This window comes from Pristis pectinata, chromosome 30 (assembly GCF_009764475.1).
Source record: "Pristis pectinata isolate sPriPec2 chromosome 30, sPriPec2.1.pri, whole genome shotgun sequence".
In the NCBI taxonomy this organism is placed as follows: Eukaryota; Metazoa; Chordata; class Chondrichthyes; order Rhinopristiformes; family Pristidae; genus Pristis; species Pristis pectinata.
The window spans coordinates 10,118,354-10,142,630 of NC_067434.1; the positions used below are offsets into that span (position 1 = coordinate 10,118,354).

Sequence of the window (24,277 nt, forward strand, 5' to 3'; positions counted from 1 at the left end):
TACTGACGTAAAAAGCGTCCTTAAAAAGGCTGAGCATTAACTCATATAATTTTGGGAGTGTAGCTTTTAAATCTGATGAGAACATTTGTACCATCTCTGGTACAAGTGTTCACTGCATTATAATCAAGTCTCATCCATTCATTCCTGATGCATAGACATTCAGAAACACTAGTACACAAGCAGCAAGTGAGCTATAACGTGGTGAACAGTGTAAAACTTCTAGTGTTTTACAGAACCACCTCATGCCGCACTTACTAATTTGGATCTTCATCATCGTCATCATCATCTTCATTCCTACACTCCTGCTTCCGCTTCAGAATCTAACTCTTCGACGTCTTCCCACTCTGTTTTATCACTCATGTCTTTCTCTGCTGCTCCTGAAGTCTCAGTGGAAGACACCAAGACACAAGGTTTTGGATTAGAGGCATTGGGTGATTGACTGACTGGACTTTCACACAATGAGGAGGCTGAGGTCGAACTTATGGTCAGATACTCTTCATCCACTGGTGTAGGTGATGATACTTCAGGCTTGTAGAAATAGACTGGCAACCTGGGATCCCTTTCACCAGTCACACTGCATCGAAAGCTGTGAATTATAACGATAAGTCATTCAGGGTGTGAAACTCTGCAATGGCGAAGACCTAACGAGATTGGAAGAGCAGCTTTTCATTGAGATTGGGTGTTATCAAGTGTGAGATTACGTTAAATTAATGTTTGAAGTGACTGCAGGTCCAAGAAACATCATTTTTAAAATTGAGTTTATTTAAGCATTTTGTTCAATGAAGTGAGAGATAGTCAGAAAAACATTTGAGAATTAAAACCTTTCGAGGCAAAGCCATCAATTACTTGATAATATCAGTCATTTACATGTTGGATAGGGCACAGATCTGTGCAATATCCTGTTCCTTTACTAATACTCTGACAATGTGTTTCTGCTTCAATCTAAGCAAGAAGTTATTCCATAATATTAACAATGACATGTTCATTGCCTGCAATTCTGACAATTAATATTAATCAATACACAGGTCACAGGCAGCATCTAGTGCTGTCAGATCTCTGCTGGGAATGTCTAAACAACTTTCTGCTTCCATCTTCACTGTGGTTTTTGCTAAAATCTACACTGTACTACAAGTGAGGTGAGGTGTTTGTGTCCTTTACCCAACACACCCCCTCTGAAACACCCAGAAAGTTGCCCTCAGGCAGAATGGCCTCTGATAGGTTCTGTTGGAACTATAATAGTACTTTGGATTCGAGTTCAGGGGAAGAAAATCAGGCATCTTCTTGCCTCCTTTATCCTTGATCCACTCAGACAGTTCATATTCCAGCCCAATAATCAAGATGGGGGGGCCTGGTGCAGTGGAAGCTCTGGACATACCCCAGCGGTCAAAGGATCAAAACCATCCTCTCCCATTTGTATTGTTATCAATGACAATTCCCCAAGGGTGTATTCGGGCGATACAGGAGTGCAGCTAGTAGAGCTGCTACCTCACGGCTCCAGTGACCCAGGGTTAATCCTGACCTCCAGTGCTATCTGAGTGGAGTTTGCACCTTCTCCCTGTGACCATGTGGGTTCCCTCCGGGGACTCCGGTTTCTTCCCATATCCCAAAGATGTGCGGATTGCTAGGTTAATTGGCCATTGTATTTTGCCCCTGGTGTGTAGGAGAGTAAATCTGGGGAGAGTTGAGGGGAGAATAAAATGGGATTAATGTAGGATTAGAGCAAATGGGTGCATGATAGTCGGTGTGATCCTGATGAGCTGAAGAACTTGTGTCTGTACTGTATGACAGTGCCAATATAATGTTACGCAACTGTCTACAGTGAAAAATCCATAGAGCAAAAACTGATATAAGATCCCGCAGCACAAAGCTTTTGAACCCCATGCCAGTTGAAGTGCAAGTTTTACCAAACACTCAGAGAAGACAGAACTAACATGGAATAGTTGGATTGCAAGCAGTTATCAGCCTTTGCTACCTGTGACCCTAACGCTGGAAGAAATCAGTTTTTTGTGCTGTGAAATGTACTAACACAAGGCTATTAGACAGGACCCATGAAACATTAACCAAGATCATCAAGCACTTTGTGACTTAGTTAATCAAGGTTTCCTAAGGAATGTCTCTGTTCCCATATATAGCCCTGATTCTCCCAATTATAGTCAACACTATTTATACTTAGAAGTTCTTAGGGTTAAAATTATCCATTTGTCACAAAACCATCAGATTGTCTGCAATTCTTTCATGATCTTTCAGCATCTGTTTTGCCCCATTCGAGCAGGTTAAAATAAACCACAGAAGCATTTCCCATAATCAAGATGACACCTTCATCACAGTATGGCTGAGAGCAACTTCATCTTCATCCAATCCCATAAAAAATGAGAAAGAAATTTTAATTGCCCTATGTGACTTAATGTCGCAGGTGCTACAATAGAAAGGTATTCCTTATGCCATTACCACTGCAGTGATTATACTGTATCATCTGAGTACAAGTGGAAAGATTTTCTTTCATCTGAGATTTTGAATATAAACAGACTGAGCAAAGTGACAGGTCTAACTGGTTCAACAATTGCAGCAGCCAGAGCAGCAGAGGGGAGGAGCTAACAGGATTTTTTTTTAAGTTGTGTGATTGGCTAAGTGTGTGGCAACTCAGCCAATAAAAGGAAGGTAGGGTAAAGCAGAGTGGCTATTGTGTGAGTGGATCAGTGTAGGAGTGGGAATCTGAGGCTTTGGTCAGGAAGCACAGGTGAGTAGCAGGTAACTTTTTTTTAGTAGTTAAATAAAAAGGCATCAAATTATAACCAATTAAATAAGGTAGGGATGCAGGATCAGGTGATGTGTTGTAGCTGCATGATGTGGGAGCTGGTGGACCCCATTGTGGTTCTTGGTGACCACATCTGCAGCAAGTGTTGGTTGCTTGAGGAACTCAGGCTCCAAGTTGATGACCTGGAAACTGAGCTTCAAATACTGTGATGCATCAGGGAGGGGGAGAGTTACCTGGATGCTGTGTTTCAGGAGGCAGTCACACCCATTAGATTAACTACTTCAAATTTGGTCTGTGGTCAGGGACAAGAGGGTGTGACTTGTGTGTTAGGCAGGTAGGGGGACCCAAGAGGTAGTGCTGGAGGAGCCTCAGCCCTTGAGCTTGTCCAATAGGTCTGAGATTCCTGCTCCCTGCGTGGATGAGAGTGGGGGCTGTAGGAAAGATGAGCAATGAACTGTGGCACTGTGGTTCAGGGAGCCATTCAAGAAGGGACAGAGAATGGAACTGTAGTTGTGACTGGGGATAGTATAGTCAGGGGAACAGACACAACTTTCTGTCACAAGGATTGAGAGTCCTGTGTTGCCTGCCTGGTGCCCAGGTTCAGGACATCTCATCTGACCTGCAGAGGAATTTGGAGTGGGACGGGAAAGATCCAGTTGTTGTGGTCCATGTGGGTACCAACGATGTACGTAGAACAAGGAAAAAGGTTCTGCTGAGGGAATTTGAGCAGCTAGGGACTAAATTAAAAAGCAGAACCAAAAAGGTAATAATCTCTGGATTGCTACCTGAGTCATGTGCAAATTGGCACAGGGTCAATAAGATCAGAGAGTTAATGTGAGGCTCAAAGATTGGTGTGGGAGAAGTCTGTTTGAATTAGTGGGATATTGGCATCAGTATTGGGGAAGGAGGGAGCTGTTCCAATGGGATGGGCTCCACCTGAACCAAGCTGGGACCAGGGTCCTGGTGAATCGCTTAACTGGGGCTGCAGATAGGGCTTTAAACTAAATAGTTGGGGGGGGGGGGGGGGTTCAATGGATTAAAAAAAGTGTGGATGAAGTAAAAGGGCAGGAGAGCGCAGGAGAGGTTACTGAAGTCTCCAGAGTAAATAAGACAGATGAGCTGATAGCGCAGTTAGAAATTTGGCAGATATGATGTGGACATCACAAGAGTTGAGGTTGAAAAGATCACAGCTGGGAGCTAAACATCCAAGGACACATCCTATCGCAAAGGCAGGCGGGCAGAGGGGGTGGGGTGGCTCTGTTGGTAAAAAATGAAATCAAATCCTTAGCAAGAAGTGACATAGAATCAGAAGATGTAGAATCCTTGCGGGTAGAGTTAAGAAACTGCAAGGGTGAAAAGACCCTGTTGGGAATTATCTACAGGCCTCTGAACAGTAGCCAGGATGTGGGGTACAAATTACAACAGGAGATAGAAAAGGCATGTAAAAAGAGCAATATTACGGTGGTCATAGGAGATTTCAATATGCAGGTAGATTGGGGAAAATCAGGTCGGTACTGGATCCCAAGAGAAGGAATTTGTAGAATGCCTATAAGATGACTTTTTGGAGCAGCTTGTGGTTGAGCCCACTGGGGAAAAGGCCACTCTGGATTTGGTGTTGTGAAATGAACCAGATTTGATCCGGGAGCTTAAGGTAAAGGAACCCTTAGGAGGCAGTGATCATAATATGATAGAATTCACCCTGCAGTTTGAGAGGGAGAAGCTAAAATCAGATGTATTGTATTACAGTTGAGTAAAGGTAGCTACAGAGGCATGAGAGAGGAGTTGGCCAACATTGATTGGAAGGGGACCCCAGCAGGGATGACAGTAGAGCAGCAATGGCAGGAGTTTCTGTGAGTAATTTGGAAGACGCAGGATCAGTTCATCCCAAAGGAGAGGCAGCATTCTAAAGGGAGGATGAGGCAACTGTGGCTGACAAGGGAAGTCAAAGTCAGCATAAAAACAAAAGAGGGCATACAATACTGCAAAAAATTAATGGGAAGCTTTTAAAAACCAACAGAAGGCAACTAAAAAAGCAATTTTAAGGGGAGAAAGGATGAAATGTGAAGGTAAGCTAGCCAATAATATTAAAGGCTGCCAGAAGTTTTTCCAGATATATAAAGAGTAAGAGGCAAGAGTGGACATCAGACCTGCTGGAAAATGACACTGGAGAGATAGTAATGGGGAACAAAGAAATAGTGGACAAACTGAATAAGTATTTTGCGTCAGTCTTCACTGTGGAAGACACCAGCAACAGGCCAGAAATTCGAGAATCGGAGCAGAAGTGAGTGTAGTCGCTATTACTAAGGAGAAGGTGCTTGGGAAACTGAAGGTAGGTAAGTCACCTGGACTGAATGGACTACACACCAGGGTTCTGAAAGAGGTAGCTGAAGAGATTATGGAGGCATTAGTAGTGATCTTTCAAGAATCACCAGATTCAGGAATGGTTCTGGAGGACTGAAAAATTGCACATGTCACTCCACTCTTTAAGAAGGGAGGGAGGCAAAAGACAGGAAATTATTGGCCAGTTAGCCTGACTTCAGTGATTGGTAAGACGTTAGAGTCCATTATTAAGGATGAGGTTTCGGGGTACTTGGAAGCACATGATAAAATAGGCAGGTCAGCATGGTTTCCTTAAGGGGTGATCTTGCCTGACATCTGTTGGAATTCTTTGAGGAAGTAACAGGCAGGATAGACCAAGGAGAGTCAGTGGATGTTTACCTGGATCTTCAGAAGGCCTTTGGCAAGGTGCCACACATGAGTCTGCTAAACAAGATAGGAGCCCATGGTATTACAGGAAAAGTACTAGCATGGATAGAAGATTGGCTGACTGGCAGAAGGCAAAGAATGGGAATAAAGGGGGCTTTTTCTGGTTGGCTGCCACTGACTAGTAGTGTTCCTCAGGGATCAGTGATGGGTCCACTACTTTTCACGTTATATGTTAATGATCTGGATGATGGAATTGATGCCTTTGTGGCCAAGTTTGCGGATGTTACAAAGATAGGTGGAGGGGCAGGTAGTGTTGAGGAAGCAGGGAGTCTGCAGAAGGACTTGGACAGGTTGGGAGAATGGACAAAGAAGTGGCAGATGGAATACAGTGTAGGGAAGTGTGGTCATGCACTTTGGTAGAAGGAATAAAGGCGTGGACTGTTTTCTAAATGGGGAGTGAATTCAGAAATCAGAGGTGCAAAGGGACTTGGGAGTCCTAGTGCAGGATTCCCTAAAGGTTAACTTGCAGATTGAGTCAGTAGTAAGAAAGGCAAATGAAATCTTGAGATACATTTCAAGAGGACTAGAATATAAAAGCAAGGATGTAATACTGAGGTTTTATAAAGCATTGGTCAGATCATATTTGGAGCATTATGAGCAGTTTTGGGCCCCATATCTAAGGAAGGATGTACTGGCATTGGAGAGGGTCCAGAGGAGGTTTACGAGAATGATCCTGGGAATGAAAGGGTTAACATGAGGCGCATTTGCGACGCTATTACAGCGCCAGCGATCGGGGTTTGATTCCCATCGCTATCTGTAAGGAGTTTGTACGTTCTTCCGTGTCTGCGTGGGTTTCCTCCCACATTACAAAGACGTATGGGTAGGTTAACTTGGGTTTAAAATGGGTGGCGTGGACTCGTTAGGCCGGAAGGGCCTGTTACCACGCTGTAAATAAAATTTCTAATTTCTAAATTTGATGGTTCTGGGCCTGTACTCACTGGAGTTCAGAAGGATGAGGGGGGGAATCTCATTGAACTCTACCAAATATTGAAAGGCCTGGATAGAGTGGATGTGGAGAGGATGTTTCCAATAGTGGGGGAGTCTAGGACCAGAGGGCACAGCCTCAGAATAAAACAAACATCCCTTTAGAACAGATGAGGAGGAATTTCTTTAGCCAGAGGGTGGTGAATCTGTGGAATTCATTGCCACAGATGGCTGTGGAAGCCAAGTCATTGGGTATATTTAAAGCGGAAGTTGATAGGTTCTTGATTAGTAAGGGCGTCAAAGGTTATAGGGAGAAAGGGGTTGAGAAGGTAAAATCAGCCACGATTGAATGGCAGAGCAGACTCGAAGGGCTGAATGGCCTAATTCTATTCCTATGTCTTACAGTCTTAATTCCTCAGACAACAGGGAGGCTTACAAGCTCACCAGTGCATCCATCAATGAACCTGAATTTAAAAAAAACTAATACAACTAGTGGCTGAAATGGCTTGATTTGTGTCTTCATTTACTTGTGACAGCAGAGAAAGTGTTCATTCTATCCATTGGGCCCATGGCTATTAGTCCACTTTCCCCTGTAGCCCTGCTCTCTCATGTACCCATCCACTCTCCTTCGGTTCTTTACCCCATTTACTTGCACTAAGTGGTAATGTACAGCAGCCAATTAACTGATTAGAACAACTTTGGAATGTGGAAGAAAACTACAGCAGGCAGAAACCCACACGGCCATGAGAGAACAGGCCAACTCTGCACAGACAACATGAAAGGTCAGGAATGTATCCGAGTCTCTGGTGCAGGGAGCAGCTCCACCATGCCAAATCAAATAAAGACACAAGTATCTATTATGTTATAAATTTGAGCACTTAATGTCTATTCCGTTTGCAATGCCCATCTCAGGTTCCACGTTCATTATTCAATTGGAGCTCTCTTACAACTCAACATACTAAGATATCTGCAGTCTCTGAAATAATGTTTGTACCTAACACTTAACAGCAACCATAATATGAAGACAATGTTTCATTTGTAATAAATAATTTTATACCCATGAAAAAGATGTCCATGGTTTCATTATTATAATTGATGTTTATCAATTAAAAATGTTCTTTATTGAAGTAAATGAAGAAACCACTAATATAACTTATAGAGGTTTATAAAATCATGAGGGGTAAAGATGAGGTGAATAGCCACAGTCTTGTCCCCAGGGTAGGGGAGTTCAAAACTAGAGGGCACAGATTTAAATGGAGAGGGGATGGATTTAAAAGGGGCTGAAGGGGCAACTTTTTCACACAGAGGGTGGTCCGTATATGGAACGAGCTACCAGAGGAAGTGGCAGAGGTGGGTACAATTATAGCATATAAAAGACTTCTGGACAGGTGCATAGCTAGGAAAGGTTTAGAGGGATATGGCCCAGATGCAGACAAATGGACCTAGCTCAGTTAGGTAACTTGGTTGGCATAGACAAGCTGGGCTGAAGGGCCTCTTTTCCATGCTGTATGACTCTATAATTAATGGTAACAATTTTATTCTTCTCCTCTCTGTCACAATGAGGACACATTCACAGTTTATTTGACAATATCTATATTTGAAAATAGTTCAGTGAAAGACTGTAGCATTGTGGGATATGCAAATCTGCTCACCCAACAACCTAATGTAAACCCTGAAGTGTTCACGGAGCACTCATTTGCAGTCTTTGACAACTGAATACAGTTGCCAGGGTTCACAACATAATTATTAAAAACAAAAATGTAACTCCTGTGGTTCAATTGAAAGTGAAGACCATCAGATATTTCCTCAGGCTGACCCTTCTCCCACAGAGCATCAATAATAAATCCTTTGAATAGTGGATTGACAGCCTTCTGGAAAAAAATACAAGGACTGGGCAACTACTTTGATCTCTCTTAAATGTCCATCAACTTTCCCCATTCCCCTACTGTCCCTCCATACTACCCCTTCCCTACTCTCTCTGTCAGGCATTCAAGATCACAACTTATGACATTAAAGATACTAACACTGCCTCTGGGTCTCTCAGCGAATCACTTTTAAACCTTTCAGGTGCAGTGAATGCTCTGGTGATGTTTTGCAGGCAAACACAAATGCAGAAAATATTCTGCAATTGGCAACCGAAACCAGCCAGGCCTGATTTTAATAAAAACAGAATATCTGGTGAACACTCAGCAGGTCAGGCATCATCTATGGATAGAGAACGGAATTAACTTTTCAGATACAAGAACTTGATGAAGGTTCTGACTTGAAGGATCTTTGACCTGAAATGTTATCTCTGTTTCTCTTCGTCAAAGCTGAGAAAGAGAGTAAAACAGCAAAAGAAACAATCTGCCAGAGGAACTCAGCGAGTTGAGCGGCGTCTGTGGAGGCAAAGGGACGGTTGAAGTTTTGGGTTGAGACCCTGCACCAGGACTGAGAGTGCAGAGGGGAGATAGCCAGTATAAAGAGGTGAGGGGGAGGGGTGAGGCAGGAGCTGCCAAGCGATAGGTGGATCCAGGTCAGGAGGGGTTGACGGACAGATGGAGCCAGGTGGGGGAGGGAAGGGTGGAGATGGTGATAGAGGCTGGGAAGTGATAGGTGGAGGCAACACAGGGCTGCAGATAATGGAATCTGATACGAAAGGAAGGTGATGAGTGGGACCATGTGAGGAAGGGATGGTGGGCAAACAGAACAGTGGGGGAAGAGGAGTGGGTTAGGGTTGAGTGTACGGGTGACAGGCAGATGGAACCAGAAGGGCGAAGAGAAAGAAACTGGGTAATTGGGGGCTCAGGGGGGTGGGGTGGGAAGAGAAAACAAATTGAGAAAGGGGGAGAACAAGTTAATTTAGATAGAAAATAGTTTCTATCTAAACTAACTTGTTCTCCCCCTTGATGAAAAACACAATGATGCTGGAGGAACTCAGCAGGCCAGGCTGCATCCATGGAGAAAAGCAAGCGGTCAAAGGGTCCTGATCCAAAACATTGACCGCCTGCTTTTCTGCATAGATGCTGCCTGGCCTGCTGAGTTCCTCCAGCATCATCGTGTTTTTCATCTAGATTCCAGCATCTGCAGTCCTTTGTTTCTCTTGTTCTTCCCCGTTCCTCAGTTCTGATATTGGATCTTCAAACTAGAATGTGAACTGTTTCTCTTTCCACAGATGCTGCCTGACCTGCTGAATTTTTCTGGCACTTTCTGTTTGTAATTTCAGATCTCCAGCCTCCACACTTATTTTTTATTTTTATTACATGGATGGATCTGGCAGATAGTTCCATAGTTAGAGACGGTGAGAAGACATAACTAATGACAAAGAGTTGAGGCAAAGGAGAGGTAGAGGGGGAATGAAAGAGGGAGACAAATGAGAAAAGGCAGATAAAGAATATAAGAAAAATGATTCATTAGAGCATTCGAGGAAAAAGATGAGATTCTACAGAGCTAACACATATTGGAAAAGAACAGCATCATCCTTGCAGATATAAAATAATCTCATTTAACGACACATAAAGTACATTTTGTTCCTTGCCAGGAAACTGTTAATCCGGTCAGTGAATTGCATATGAAACTATTTTTGGAGCTGGCATTATATTTTATGCCACTAATATAAACAACAGTCTCTCATACTGCCGCAGGCACTTCGTCCAGCAGTGGACACCAACCCAATCCAATGACAAGATACTGAGAAAATGGGTTTCAAGCAACATGTGTTGAAACCCGTCCATCATCAGAAATAAGATGGACAGGGATGGTTGTTAAATATGATGGTAGATTCTTGTGGCACTGGGAATGAGTTCATGATCTGCAGTGGGGATTCGATTGTTTACTACCGTCTCAGTGATGCCTAAACATGAGAGTGGTTTGATAGTAATTGTCACTGGGGGTTTGAAACTCATTATATGAAGCAGATTGGAAGAGCTATGATGGAAATGCCCCATAAGACTGGATGAGCCAATTTTCTGTTGGATAATGAAATGTCATTGATGTGGGACACTGGATAATAATGACACAACAGAATCTCTTGAACCACATATCAGGTGTCTGAGCACAGGGAAAATTGTTATGCAGTGTAATTATGTGATAAAAAGACACTGATATATTATGAGTACATAAGACACCCAGAGGGTGGCATGTACATGGAATAAAATTTTCACCCAGAGGGTGGCATGTACATGGAACGAGCTGCCAGAGAAAGTGGTTGAGGCAGGTACATTAACAACATTTAAAAGACACTTGGACAGGTACATGGATAGGAAAGGTTTTGAGGGATATGGGCCAAATGCGGGAAAATGGGACTATTTTAGATGGGAATCTTGGTCGGCATGGACCAGTTGGGCCGAAGGTCCTGATTCCATTCTGTATGACTCTATGAATGTCTTTGAAGAGCCTTCAGCAGGGTTTGAATTGTTAACTCTGCTTCTCTTTCAACAGATGCTGCCTGACCAGTTTCCAGCATTTTCTGTCCTTATTACAGTATTTAAAAGACATTTGGACAGGTACATGGATAGCAATGGTTTAGGGGATATGGGCCAAACACAGGCAAATGGGACTAGCTTAGGTAGGCAACTCGATCGGCATGGACAAGTTGGGCTGAAGGGCCTGTTTCTGTGCTGTATTACTCTATGAATCTATTGGAGAAGGCTAAATTGATTGAGTGTCCATAACTCACGTTGTATATTTGTTTCAGGTGGAGGTGGTGCCATGCCATTCCGCTCTCACCTGTGCCTGCTGCAAGCTCCGATTGTCCGTCCCAAGTTCTGGTGTAAGAGCAGTGAGCAGAGCCTCTAAACTGAAGACAAGGACTTTAACCAGATCAGGAAGGAGCAGCGAGCAGCCAGAGCTGGGCCTAAACGCTTTATTTTTGAGGGCTCAATGAGGAAAGAGTAAGGAATTTCCTAGCCTTCAGGTAGAAACTAACTTTCATATTTATTCACAATCTCATTGTGTCAGGCCTGTATTATTGCCCAATAGTGCAAAGGCTGGTGGGGCTGCAGTGTCTGCTTGTGATCTGATCAACCAGGAATGCCTCTATGATCGACCAGACCACAAGCAGCCATTTTAAAATAGGTAAACAGATTGGAAACAAACAAATGCTTCATCTGTCCAATATGACAGACCATAGTCTGTATTATTGGTATTGGTTTATTATTGTCACTCGTACCGAGGTACAGTGAAAAGCTTGTTTTGCCCAATCTAGTCTCTCCCTAACTCTCACTGCGTCTCCACCTGTTTCTCGGCCTTTACATTGCTCCTAACATCTGGCACACCTCTTTGACCAAGTCTTTAGACCTTTCTCTGAATACCTTTTCAATTTCTGACAGATGGTCCTGTGACGAGCCCCAAGATATATTACTTTTTACTAAATTAATCCAGGTTGCGGTCATCATGCTTACAGAGGACGCTACTCCCACCATAACTGGATGTAGATCAAAGGATGGTGAACAGCACTTAGAGCTGCATTGTATGTACACTGTCCTGGTTTTCAGTCCACTGTGAAAGCTTACCTACACAAGAGGTAGCTTAAGCTGCAGTTGGTGGAGACAGGCACACAGGAGAGAAAGTTGTTTTATTAAGAATAGCAAATCGTAGGAGAATGAGGGGTGATCTTCTGGAGATGTATAAAATCATGAGGGGCATAGATAGGGTGAATGCGCACAGTCTTTTTCCCAGGGTTGGGGAATCAAGAACCAGAGGGCATAGGTTTAGGGTGAGGGGAGAGAGATTTAATAGGAACCTGAGGGACAACTTTTTCACCCAGAGGGTGGCATGAACATGGAATGAGCTGCCAGAGAAAGTGGTTAAGGCAGGTAAATTAGCAACATTTAAAAGACACTTGGACAGGTACATGGATAGGAAAGGTTTTGAGGGATATGGGCCAAATGCAGGCAAATGGGACTATTTTATATGGGAATCTTGGTCGGCATGAACCAGTTCGGCCGAAGGTCCTGTTTCCATTCTGTATGACTCTATGAATAGCTCAACCTGGGAATGAAGACAATACTGAACAGCCAATCAGGTATTAATCTTTTACTGCTGCTTAACTGAAAATGCAAATCTAATTTATTCAACTTGCATGATTAGATTTTCACAGATTTGTTGCATAGATCAGATTGTTCCAGGCATTATGTAATGCTGAAGTGTTTTGTGGCTATTTGAGGACATTCCAGGCACACTGAAGCAATGTGAAAAAAGATGGCGCTCACCTTTCTGTTCCTGGCAATGCAACGGGTAAGTCACAGGATGAGTAACAGTTCTGCCTCAGGTCTTCAGCCAGAGCAGTAACTAAGTCCAAGTTTGTTGTGTCAAGTGGAATATCTTGGAAATGCTGTTCCTGTTCAATGGCCTCCTCGACTGTGTCCTCTCTGCACTCATGATCACTGGAATCATAGGACTGGGGGAGACCCTGGGGCCTTTCTCCAACCTCTGCTCCCCGGTGGAGCCTTCCCTCCTGCAGCAACTCTTCCAGCTGTGGGTCGGGAAACTTCAAAACAGACAATTCTTTCACAGGCGATGAAATCGGAGTCTAGCGTTTCAAAATGAAAGGTTGACAGTGGGTAACTTTGTCAATGCTAAGTGCTAACATTTAGAACAAGTATGCAGCATAAAGCAAAATCCCGTCATCACCCAAGCAATTCTCAGTTGCTCCTTATGCAAAAACCATAACAAGTGCATCAGTGATCTTGATTATTCATAAAAATTTCAATGGACCTTAATTATAAAGCTGTGAAGTTTGCTGATGGAACCATTTATCAAAAGGTAATTCACAACCTGATACCTGCAGGGAGGACCCACTCAGTGGGAAGCTTGGGTTGGAATACTGATACAGTTGTTCAGAACTATCTTTTAAGTCCAGAACTCCCTCCTGTTGGAGTGTGGGAATCGGCAAACGTATCCTCTAGGCTCTGGTAACAGTCAGAAGTTGTGAGTGAATCTACTTGGATGTTGATGCTAACTGCTCTTCATTTATTTCAAAAAAACTTCATCAAGTGACAACCGTGGGCTACATGTGAAGTAACCTCGAGAGAAGGAGCCTATCCTTGGTCACCTTTCTCAGGAATATGGAATGCCAGTTGTACTCACCTGACATCAAGTGCATCCCAATTATTTTTTCCAAAAATAAACTTTATTCATAACAAAATATATATACCAAAAGAAAAAATGCAGTGCAAATACTTTTTACATTCCTAGTGTCATTTGGTCAATACATTCAATAGTGTTAACACTTTTTTTAAACCACAGCACCATTGCCACTCACATGACCCCCTGGAGTGATACACCCTTTCAATGTCTGAGGGGCTTCCCCGCCCAACTCAGTCCCTCCGTGTGCAGTAGTGGAGGGACTCTAGACTGTGGTCCTTCCTCACAGAGCCTTTGCATTGGCTGCATCAAGTTTCAGTGCATTCTCCTGTAGCCTGGAATGTGCCAGAATCAGAATCAGGTTTAATATCACTGTCGTATGATGTGAAATTTGTTGTTTTGCGGCAGCAGTAATGCAAGACATAAAATTATTATAAATCACAAAATAAATAAATAGTGCAAAAAAAGGGGAATAATGAGGTAGTGTTCTTGGGTTCATGGACCGTTCAGAAATCTGATGGCGGAGGGGAAGAAGCTGTTTCTGAATTGTTGAGTGTGGGTCTTCAGGTTCCTGTACCTCCTCCCCGATTGTAGCAATGAGAAGAGGGCACGTCCCAGATGGTGAGGGTTCTTAATGATGGATGCCGCCTTCTTGAGACACCACCTCTTGAAGATGTTCTTGATGGAAGGGAGGGTTGTGCTCGTGATGGAGCTGGCTGAGTCTACTACCCTCTGCAGCCTCTTACAATCCTGTGCATTGGAGCCTCCATACCAGGCGGTGATGCAACCAGTCAGAATGCTCTCCACCGTACAACTGTAGAAATTTGTAAGAGTCTTTGGTGACATACCAAATCTCCTCAAACTCCTAATGAAGTAGAGCTGCTGGCGTGCCTTCTTCATGATTGCATCAATGTGTTGGGCCCAGGACAGATCCTCGGAGATGTTGACACCCAGGAACTTAAAGCTGCTCACCCTTTCCACCACGGTGTTAGGCAAATTGCAGCGGGTCCAGGTCCTTGCTCAGGCAAGAGTTAATTCTAGCCATAACTAACCTCCCAAAGCACTTCATTACGGTAGATGTGAGTGCTGCTACCGGTCGATAGTCATTAAGGCAGCTCACCCTGCTCTTCTTGGGCACTGGTGTGATTGCTGCCGTTTTGAAGCAGGTGGGAACCTCAGACCGCAGCAGTGAGAGGTTGAGGATGTCCTTGAACGCTCCAGCCAGTTGGTCGGTACAGATTTTCAGTACCCTGCCAGGTACACCGTCGGAGCCTGACACTTTGCGGGGCTTCACCCTCTTGAAGGATGTTCCGACGTCGGCCTCCAAGACAGAGATCACAGGGTGGCAAGATGCTGTGGGGATTTGCACAGGTGTAGTGTGCATAAAAGGCGTTGAGCTCATCAGGGAGTGAAGCATCACTGCCATTTATGCTGTTAGGTTTTGCCTTGTAGGAACCAATGGCACGCAAACCCTGCCACAGATGTCGTGCATACGATTGTGTCTCTAACTTCACACAGAATTGCTTTTTGCTCTCACGATGGCGTTCTGTAGGCCGTACCTGGACTTCTTGTAGGATTCTGAATCGCCAGTCTTGAATACCAGTCAGCAGCATTCCCTTATGGACATCTCGCTGTGCTGGAAGACCAACTTGTGAAAGTGGATGAACTCAGTGGCTGGTGCCCTTGCAAGTGTTTAGCCATGGGAACCAAAGACTCAATGTTCCTCTTTCTACCTCTTTTAAATTTGACAAGCTAAGAGATCAGGGCCTGGGAATTTTTCCAGCTGAAGAGGTGCATTAAACTGGCGGCGGTCGGAGGTCTGACCCTGCCATGTCCTGGGACCAATGTTCCATCGCACAAAAGGCTCAAGTCCCCATGTACAGCGGAAGCCCCTTGTACATGCAAAGAGACAGAAGGGTTTTTTGCCCGCTAGCCTTGGCACTGGCAAGGTGAGTAGGTGTGGATTTATGCAGGAAAATATAGCCACTCACATCATCACACCGCTGCAGTATGCAAAGAGACAGAAGGGTTTTTTGCCCGCTAGCCTTGGCACTGGCAAGGTGAGTAGGTGTGGATTTGTGCAGAAAAATACAGCCACTCACATCATCACACCACTGCAGTATTCCCCGGCACCCTGTTGTTTTACAGCCCATTTTCAAGCCCAGAAGAATTTCCACTCCAGAGGTTTTAGTCTGTTCAACACTTCTGATGAATTAGTTGGTACACTCTACATATTTACACTTGGCTCAAATAACTTGAAGCTCACACACGCATTCTAAACCAGCATCCACTCCCCCACCCCATTCTCTCTGGAACTGTTAGATTTCAGTGAATTTACCAGGATTTGCGGGTCTATTTCAGGCAGGACTCCTGGTGGTGGTCTGCACATCCTCATCGTGACTTCAGGGGGAGCTCCTCGTAGGAGATGAAGCACCTCCTGTTGAAAATGAGATAACAGTTGAACAGAAATCTTGATCAGATAACATCTACTTACAACTGCTCTGAGCTATAGCTGTAAACACTATGCTAAAGGTGCACAGTCATTCATAAGAATTAACTGCAATTCCTTCGATTAATCACATTAATTCCTTCTCTGGCATGTTGAAGAACTGTTGTAAATGACAGAATGGAACAGAGCAGGGCACCATTAAAATGTTGACAAAGATGTAATAGTGGAAGTCCAAAAAGGACAACTAAGTTAAAAGTGGAGCTCGGTATAATCAATCTTGGTTTAGCTAATCACTGACCTTAGCTATAAAGTCAGGCTTCTTCACTAAAGAAAGGCACAAGGTTTGAATGGAGGAGTTTAGCACTCTCCCATGCAGAAAGTTAATGTGTTAATGGCTGATTGGAGCAGATAGAACAACATCAATACCTAGCAACTAATTGTTGCATATGTCGTGACTCACAGCATACTTGAAAGAAGTTCTTATCCTCCTTGGGTCAAAGGTCACATGCATCAAACACAAAACTCAAGAGAAATGCTCGGCCAAACCAAAAACGAGACACAAGAGACTGCAGATGGCCCAGGTAGTCCTTGTGGAGCTAAATCACTTGGCACAGAGGTAGAATTAGCCTCCAAAAGTTATTGAAGAGTTGCCATCAATGACCTCATCTCAGAAGGAAATATCAGCCTTTCAATCGCAGTTGCTTGGCTCCCACTCCAATCCCGCACTTGCCCACAACCTTCACGTGTGGGTTAGGTCATCCAATTAAGCTTGGCTGTGGTACTTCCTACTGGGGGAGACAATCTGCTCCCAATCACTGACTTGGCTCATGAGGAGAGAAAGATGCCTTGTGCAAGACTCCAGGAACCGCACCCCAAAGTGAAGCTCCATCTGAAGAAGGAAAATCATGTACTGGGAAAACGAAATGAGCAATTACCTAATATTGATGGGATAACAGATAAGGGGGTCTGCCCAGCCTAGTGTGATAGAAGATTAATATTTCTTCTTCTCACCTGGAGAGGAATTAACTATAGCCTAATAATGCTGTAATCTAATAACTGTTGCCTTATTGTCTTTAAAATAACCAGGATAATGATATTAAAAGAGGAGAAATTCAATGTCATATTCGAAGGTCACACACAAGACATTTGATTGGAGGAACATTTAACCAGTTTGACTCTATCTATCCATAATGCCAGTTCCACTGTACTAACTTAATGACTTCCCTTTTTCCTTAACTACTATTCCTGATCGTTTTCTCCAGCACTATATTACCAGTCACATTAAGAAATAATGCTTGTCTCAAACCTGCCCTCCAAGCCTTCAGGAAATGCCAGCCTTCCCTCTCGGAAAACACCGTTCTTGATTTCAATTTTTTATTCCATTAAAAAAAAATAATTTAAAAAGTAATCGCCTCGAAATTCATCTCTGATCAGTAGCATTCAAACCATTATCCAGTCATGGCAATGCATTGTACTCTGCCTCATTGAAATCAGTGGAGCTTTGGAGTGAGTTCAACATGCTGATGCTCCCATCCTAGGACAGATCACGAGGCAGATACATGGTGGATGTCTGAAATCTGAATAAAATAGCAAAAATTGCTAGAAATACTCAACAGGTCAGGTAGGTCACACAGGAAGAAGCCTTGAAGAAGGATGAGTTGGTGAAGAATGAAGAGTGGACAGGATGCTGGGGAGTCAATGGCCTTTTTGGAGATCTGGGAGACAAGCGGAGTGGAAAAGATTGGTCTAGGCTTCGGGGTGGAGAAGGTGTAAGATGAGTTGTTAAAACGTGGAGGCTGGTGGAGTCTCCCTTCATCGCAAGAGCAGGAATGCCACCAGGTGGAAGTTATGTTACTGCTGCTCAGAGCCTTGGTTAGACATCCTCTGCAACACTGCACCACTCAGACTACAAGAGAGCCCTCCTTGTCCACTCCACCAACCTCCACATTCAACAGCTCATCTGCCACCACCTCTGCCCCAATCCCCAATACCCAATACCTTTCACTCTGATTATCTTCCAGCTTGACGATTATCCTGCGTGCATCCTTCAGAAACTTAAATGTACTAAAAATGTCACCAGGTCTTCTCCCACGTAAACACCTGAAGCCTCTTCCTGTAGCTGGACTGCCTATTCCATTTGGTTGTTCTTTATGGCACTCCCCAAAGTGTGGATGTTTAAAATGGTGACCAGAGAAGTACAGGTCCTCCCCAAGTTACGAAGGCCTAACTTATGTACAGTCCGTACATACGAGCGAGTGTTTAGGAGACGGTGGGATGGATTTGCCGGCTGCTACGGGCGGGGCTGCAGCTGACTGTTCCTGACACTAGCTGGAATTCTGCCACATTGAACCCAAGAAGAATATGTTCCAGTTAACACAATGATGCCCATTTTGTGAATCCTATCTGGAGACACAGGTTAAATTTGTTAATATCAGATTTATTATTAAGAATGGCAAAATGAGATTTAAGATGATTCTCCAGACTGTCTATTCCTATGGGACAACCCATCCCTGCAGGCACCTTTGGGTTACGAACAGTTCTCAGGAACGTAACCCTGCCGTAACCTGGAAAGGATCTTTACATAATATTCCAGGGTGGAAAATACCAGCATCTTGTCCAGTTCCCAAGATCTGTGCTGTGTTCCTCTGAGCACACTGCTCAGCACCTCACACAAATCATCCCTTGGAGATTAGAAAGATTGGACAATATAAGACTGGAGCCTCAGTAAACATAGAACAGTACAGCATAGGAACAGGCCCTTTGGCCCACAATGTCTGTGCCCACCATGATGCCACATTAAACTCATCCCTTCTGCCTGCACACGATCCATATCCCTGCATATTCATGTGTCTATCTAATAGCCTCTTGAATACCCCATCACATCTGCCTCCACCATCACCCCGGCAGCGCTTTCAAGGCACCTACCACACTCTGTGCAAAAAAACTTGCACCGCACATCCCCTTCAAACTTTTCCCCCTTTCCCCCTCTCACCTTAAAGCTACGTCCTCTAGTATTTAACATCATCTACCCTATCTATGCCCCTCATAATTTAGCTAACTTCTATCAGGTAAAACACACACACACATTGTGCACTGGGGTAATTCCTACAAGTGATCCCCTCCAGGTGCTAAACTGCAGAAGGCAGGATGCTTAGTCATCATTTATTTGATACAAAATAAATCTAATTTTTGTTTGCAAGAGCATCGTGTTAAGTGGAAATGTCAAACTAATGCAAAAATTCACATAAACTGTTGAAGAAAGCTGGAGCAGGAAATGTGTTCAAATTTTGTAGTGATTACAAACACACTAGATTGTGTGAATTACAGATTTTGGTTGTACAGATGGAGCTGAAATTAAACAAAAAGACAGGAAGTGCTGCAGATAATCAGTCAGCATGGATATTGTGGGCCAAAGAGCCTGATTCTGTGCTGTACAACACTATGACTCAATGATGCAAGTGCTGTTGGTGCCGTTTAAGGGATGTTGACAAAGGCTTGGCAATCGTAGCTGCAGTGTCTGAAGGAGTGCAAGTAAAAGGAGAAGATGAGGGGAGAAGAGAAATAAAACAATGCTGGGTCTGTGCGACGCAAAATGCAGCAGCTGCTGGAAATCGGAAATAAAAGAAAATGTTGGAAGTTCTCAGCAGATCAGGCAGCATCCGTGTAGAGTGAAAAACTGAGTTAGTCACTGGTTGATGACCTTATATTGGAACCGATCACTTCTGATATAAATAGAAAAGGCTGAATCAAACAGAAAAGACTGTAAATGCTCAGCAGGTCAGGCTCATCAGTGGGAAAAGCAGAGTTAACGCTTCAGGTCGAAGATCCTTTGTCAAAATTGTCCACTCCTGTCTCTAATCTTATCTCTCAGACTGTTCGCCTATCGAAGCGTCTTCAACCTGAAATGTTAACTCTGTCTCTCTTCCCACAGATGCGGCCTGACCTGTTCAGTATTTCCAGCACTTTCTGCTTTCATTTTAGATTTCGAGCATCTACACTTTTGTTTCGATTCTCAGGAAAGGCTGGTTATCTGAAATTGTTAAATTCAGCATCGAGTCCCCAGGGTTGCAATAATGCCTAGAATGAAGATGAGGTGCTGTTTATGGGAACAGAATTGGAAGCTAGACTGATTGGTCAGAACGAACGAGGAGCAGGGAATTAAAGGGACATAACCAGAAGCTCAGTATTTTGTGGATTGGGCAGAGGTGTTCTGCAAGGCAGACACCCAATTTGTGATTGGTTTTCCCAACGTAGAGGTGACCTCATTGTGAGCACCAAATACAGTTCACCAAATTGGCGTGTGAATCGCTGCTTCATCTGGAAGCTGCTTTGGGTCCCTGTGTGGCGAGGAGGGTAGAAGTAAAAGGACAGGTGTTGCACATCACACAGTTGCACGGGAAATTGCTGGAAGAAGGGAAGTGGACGGAGATGGAAGAACAGACCCGAGATGCACAGAGGTGATGGTTCCTTTGGAATGGTGAAGGGGGAGGGGAACGACGTGTCTGGGTGGGGGAATCTTGTTGAAAGTAGGTAAAAGTTACAGGTGGCCCATTGAATGTGCAAGTTGCTGGGTGGAAGATGAGGACAAGGAAGGCGAGAGGAGAGGGTGGGAGCAGGAACGTGGGAAATAGAGCAGACGAGGTCGAGATCCCTGTCAATGATTGTGTGGGGGGTGGGGGGGGGGGGGGGGGGTTGCAGCCTCTGTTAAAGAAAAAGTGATACACCTCAGAAGGACCAGGGTGGAAAGCCTTGTCATCAGAACAGGTACGATTGAGCTAAAGAAATTGGGAGATTGGAATTTAGTCCTTACAGGAAGCAGGTGAGAGGAGGTGCAGAGAGGATAGCTTTGGGAGTCAGTTTTTCTCTATCCGCCTGATCTGCTGCGTATTTCCTGCATTCCCTTATTTCAGATTTCCAGCAACTGCTGTGTTCTGTATCTCACAGCTCCAGCACCATTTTCCCCTCTCTCTTGCCCTTGTTTAGCTCCCTCTATGTACACTCTTCCAGACAGAGCAGCAATGACGAGCAAGCATTCATCACCCTCTCTAACATGGCACCAACAGCATTTGTGTCACCTGGCGAACCGTGGGCTCCAGCCAATCAGACATTCCCTCTGCTCTCTCCACTCCTCCCCAGGTCCGTAAGATCATTTCCATTTTGTCCCACACTGTGACTGGACACATTCCCCTTGCGAATCATGCTTTTGCATCTGTGATTTCAGCATCAGAAGCACAACTGACACTGTTGCTCATGCAATGCACCATTAAAAATCACAGGGAGTGTTGGTCATTTTTGGTTTCACTTGTGCAGTACCAGAATGGGACACCAAGAAGTAAGTCCCATAGCAACCTTCTATCCTTCAGACTGTCCTGATGCTTTCAGCTGCTTCCAATGCAATGGAACAGTGGCATGATTAGTAGAGTCACTATCCCACAGTGCCAGAGACCTAGGTTCAATCCTGACCTCAGGTACTGTCTGTGTGGAGTTTGCATATTCTCCCTGTGACCACGTGGGTTTCCCTTGGATGCTCCGGTTTCCTCCCATATCCCAAAGACATGCAGGTTGATAGGTTAATTGGCCACCGGAAATTGACCCTAGTGTGTAGGTGAGTGGTAGATTCTGGGGGGTAGGATTGTTGAGAAATGTGAGGAGAATAAAATGGGATGAGTGCAAATGGGTGGTTGGCCATGGACAAAGAAGGCCCGAAGGGCCTGTTTCCGTGCTGGATCTCTATGGCTCTTATGACTGATCTCATCCCTCGGGCACCCTCCCGTCGACCCTGCCCCAACCCCATCGCTAACTGCCCAATTGCCCCAACCTCATTGGTCCTGATCGCCGAAGCCCCCGACTCCCAGAGGTCATAAATCCCCCTCAGCTCCAAACCTCCAACACTCTGATCACAGGAGACACAAAGGACTGTAGATACTGGAATCTGAAGCAACACACAAAATGCTGGAGGAACTCAGCAGGTCAGGCAGCGTCTATGGAGGGAAACAGACAGTCGAGGTTTCGATTCACGGAAAATCCGTGAAAGAGTTCTGAACCCATCTTTAGTCACTGGTGTGAAGTGTGACCCTTTCTGTAGTCACCTCCACAGGCTCGGCTTCACTCACTTTAATGGGCTAAATCATGTGGGGGTTCATTGGCGCTGCCAACGCACACATGTTTCACCTTGGCCAAAGGTAACCTAACACTAGATATCTCACATCCCCTAAAACTTGACATTTCACATCCAACTGCTACTGAATGTGCTTCTAATGAGAGGTCATCGACTTTAAATGTTACCTCCATTTCTCTCTCCATGGACGCTGCCAAATCTGCTGAGTGTTTGAAGCATTCTCTGTTTTTATTTACGTGGATCTGTGAATTGGCTTTGCTTCCCCAGTGTAAAATGTTCATTAATCTCACAAGGCATCAGCTACTGTTTAGCCACTCACCTGATACGACAGCCCCTTGACTGTTGCTCCATTGACACCCAGGATGACATCCCCAACTTCAATCTGACCGGTCTCCCCTGCTGGTTGCCCTGGAAACAATCTCTTTATTCTCACCAAGCTTCCTCTTGGGTCGTCTGCTGCTGTGTACATCTGTAGGAAACTGAATCCCAAACCGCCAGAATTTTTCTTCATCTTCACCTCAAACGTGTTATCTGTTAACAATATTGTCAGGCGTTAATCAGAATATAATGGCAACATATTTTCCATCAGATAGAAGACTTCTCACCATTGAACACTTCCAAATATTACTGTAACCCTTGTCTATCAATATAATGTCTTTATGTATGAAAGAATGTTATGGATAATTTAGTTCCAAAATTATCCAGAACATTGAAAGGGCTGAGATGACTATTAAGGGATACCCATTTTTTAATTTTCTTTTCCCATCTCTTAAGATATTGGAGTGAATTATTGCTCTTAGTTTTGATGAACTTGACCAGTAGTGAGCCCAAAGAATGTTCAGGTGCAAAGTAATTTAACTAAATCTGTCGAATTAGTTCCTGATGGGTTGCCCCACTTCTCCCGTGGGTGGGGCCTGGTATAAGTTGATAGAAGCCTCAAGCTCCTACACAAGTGGACAAGTGGACACAGAATGCACTCCCTTCAGATCTTCTTTCGGCAGCCACACCAATACCATGCTGACCTCCCTGGTGCCTACTTTTACGATGGTGATGTCAGGAAACATGACATTTAATGCCGCAGAACCTCTGCAGCTCAAATCCTGGAAATGGGAGCGGAGAGCCAGTCAAATACGTATGTTCCAGTCCAAGATATGCCCAAAGTCCCACTGAAAATCAGAGCTGGTTGCTGGATTTCATTCCTGTCAGTTAATTTCAACATTCATCCAGTTTATTAAAACTGTCTGGTTGTTCAGAGGGACAATGCACTCGCCTTAACCTTCATTCTAGTGAACACAAAACAATTGACCAGATTTCACATGTACAACCTAAACTTCAGTAATCCATCCTTATGCTCTTGCATCAGTCATTCTGTTCCTGATGGTAGATCCCAATAACTTCTCCACAACTTACCTCCCTTTTGAAATAATACAGTGGCATTTGTAGTTTCATAGTCCAAAGCACTACCCTTGAGACAAGAGAGCTTTGGAAAATTCATGCACCTGTGTTTTCCTAATCTATTATTTCCTTTCATAGTCCAACCACCAGGCCCAAGAGATTTGTCTTTCTTTAGTCCCATTATTTTCTTCACTCCATTAAAAATATTCCATTAAATCTACTGAGTTCAGCCCATCACATGCTTTATTTCACTGTGCTTTTGGTGCTTTATCCTCCTCCTCTGATGTGAATGTTGCTTGGATTGGAGCATTTCAGTTATAAAGACAGGCTGAATTGTTTGGGTTTGTCTTCCCTGAAGCAGAGGAGGCTGAGGATTGAACTGATAAAACTATATCAAATGATGTGTGGGGTTGAGAAGGTAGATGGTAAAAATCTTTTTCCCATGGTGGGAGAGTCCAAGACAAGATGGCACAGGTTCAAGCCAAGAGGGAGGAGGTGTAGAGGAGATTGCCGCATTTAGAGTATTGCGTGCAATTCTGGTCACCTCACGATAGGAAGAATGTTGAGGCTTTAGAGAGGGTGCAGAGGAGGTTTACTAGGATGCTGCCTGGATTAGACAGCATGTGCTATCAGGAGAAACTGGACAAACTTGGGCTCTTTTCTCTGGAGCGGCGGAGGCTGAGGGGTGATCTGTTGGAAGTGTATAAAATTATGAGGGGCATAGATAGGATGGACAAGCAATATCTTTTTCCCATTATTGAGCAATCCAATACCAGAGGGCATGCATTTAAGGTGAGAGGGGGTA

At 44.2% G+C, this 24,277-nt stretch overlaps 1 protein-coding gene across 1 annotated transcript in view; it reads right to left on the reverse strand.

Annotated features, from left to right (window-relative positions):
* The window catches only part of LOC127584570 (tyrosine-protein phosphatase non-receptor type 13-like), a 307,142-nt gene that overhangs the window by 97,245 nt on the left and 185,620 nt on the right, over positions 1-24,277 (reverse strand). The window contains exons 27-30 of the mRNA XM_052041344.1: positions 22,397-22,608; positions 15,849-15,947; positions 12,637-12,956; positions 299-586 (exon numbers count right to left, since the gene is read on the reverse strand). Of these exons, the coding sequence (XP_051897304.1) occupies positions 299-586; positions 12,637-12,956; positions 15,849-15,947; positions 22,397-22,608 (919 nt within the window). The remainder of the gene's footprint in view (positions 1-298; positions 587-12,636; positions 12,957-15,848; positions 15,948-22,396; positions 22,609-24,277) is intronic.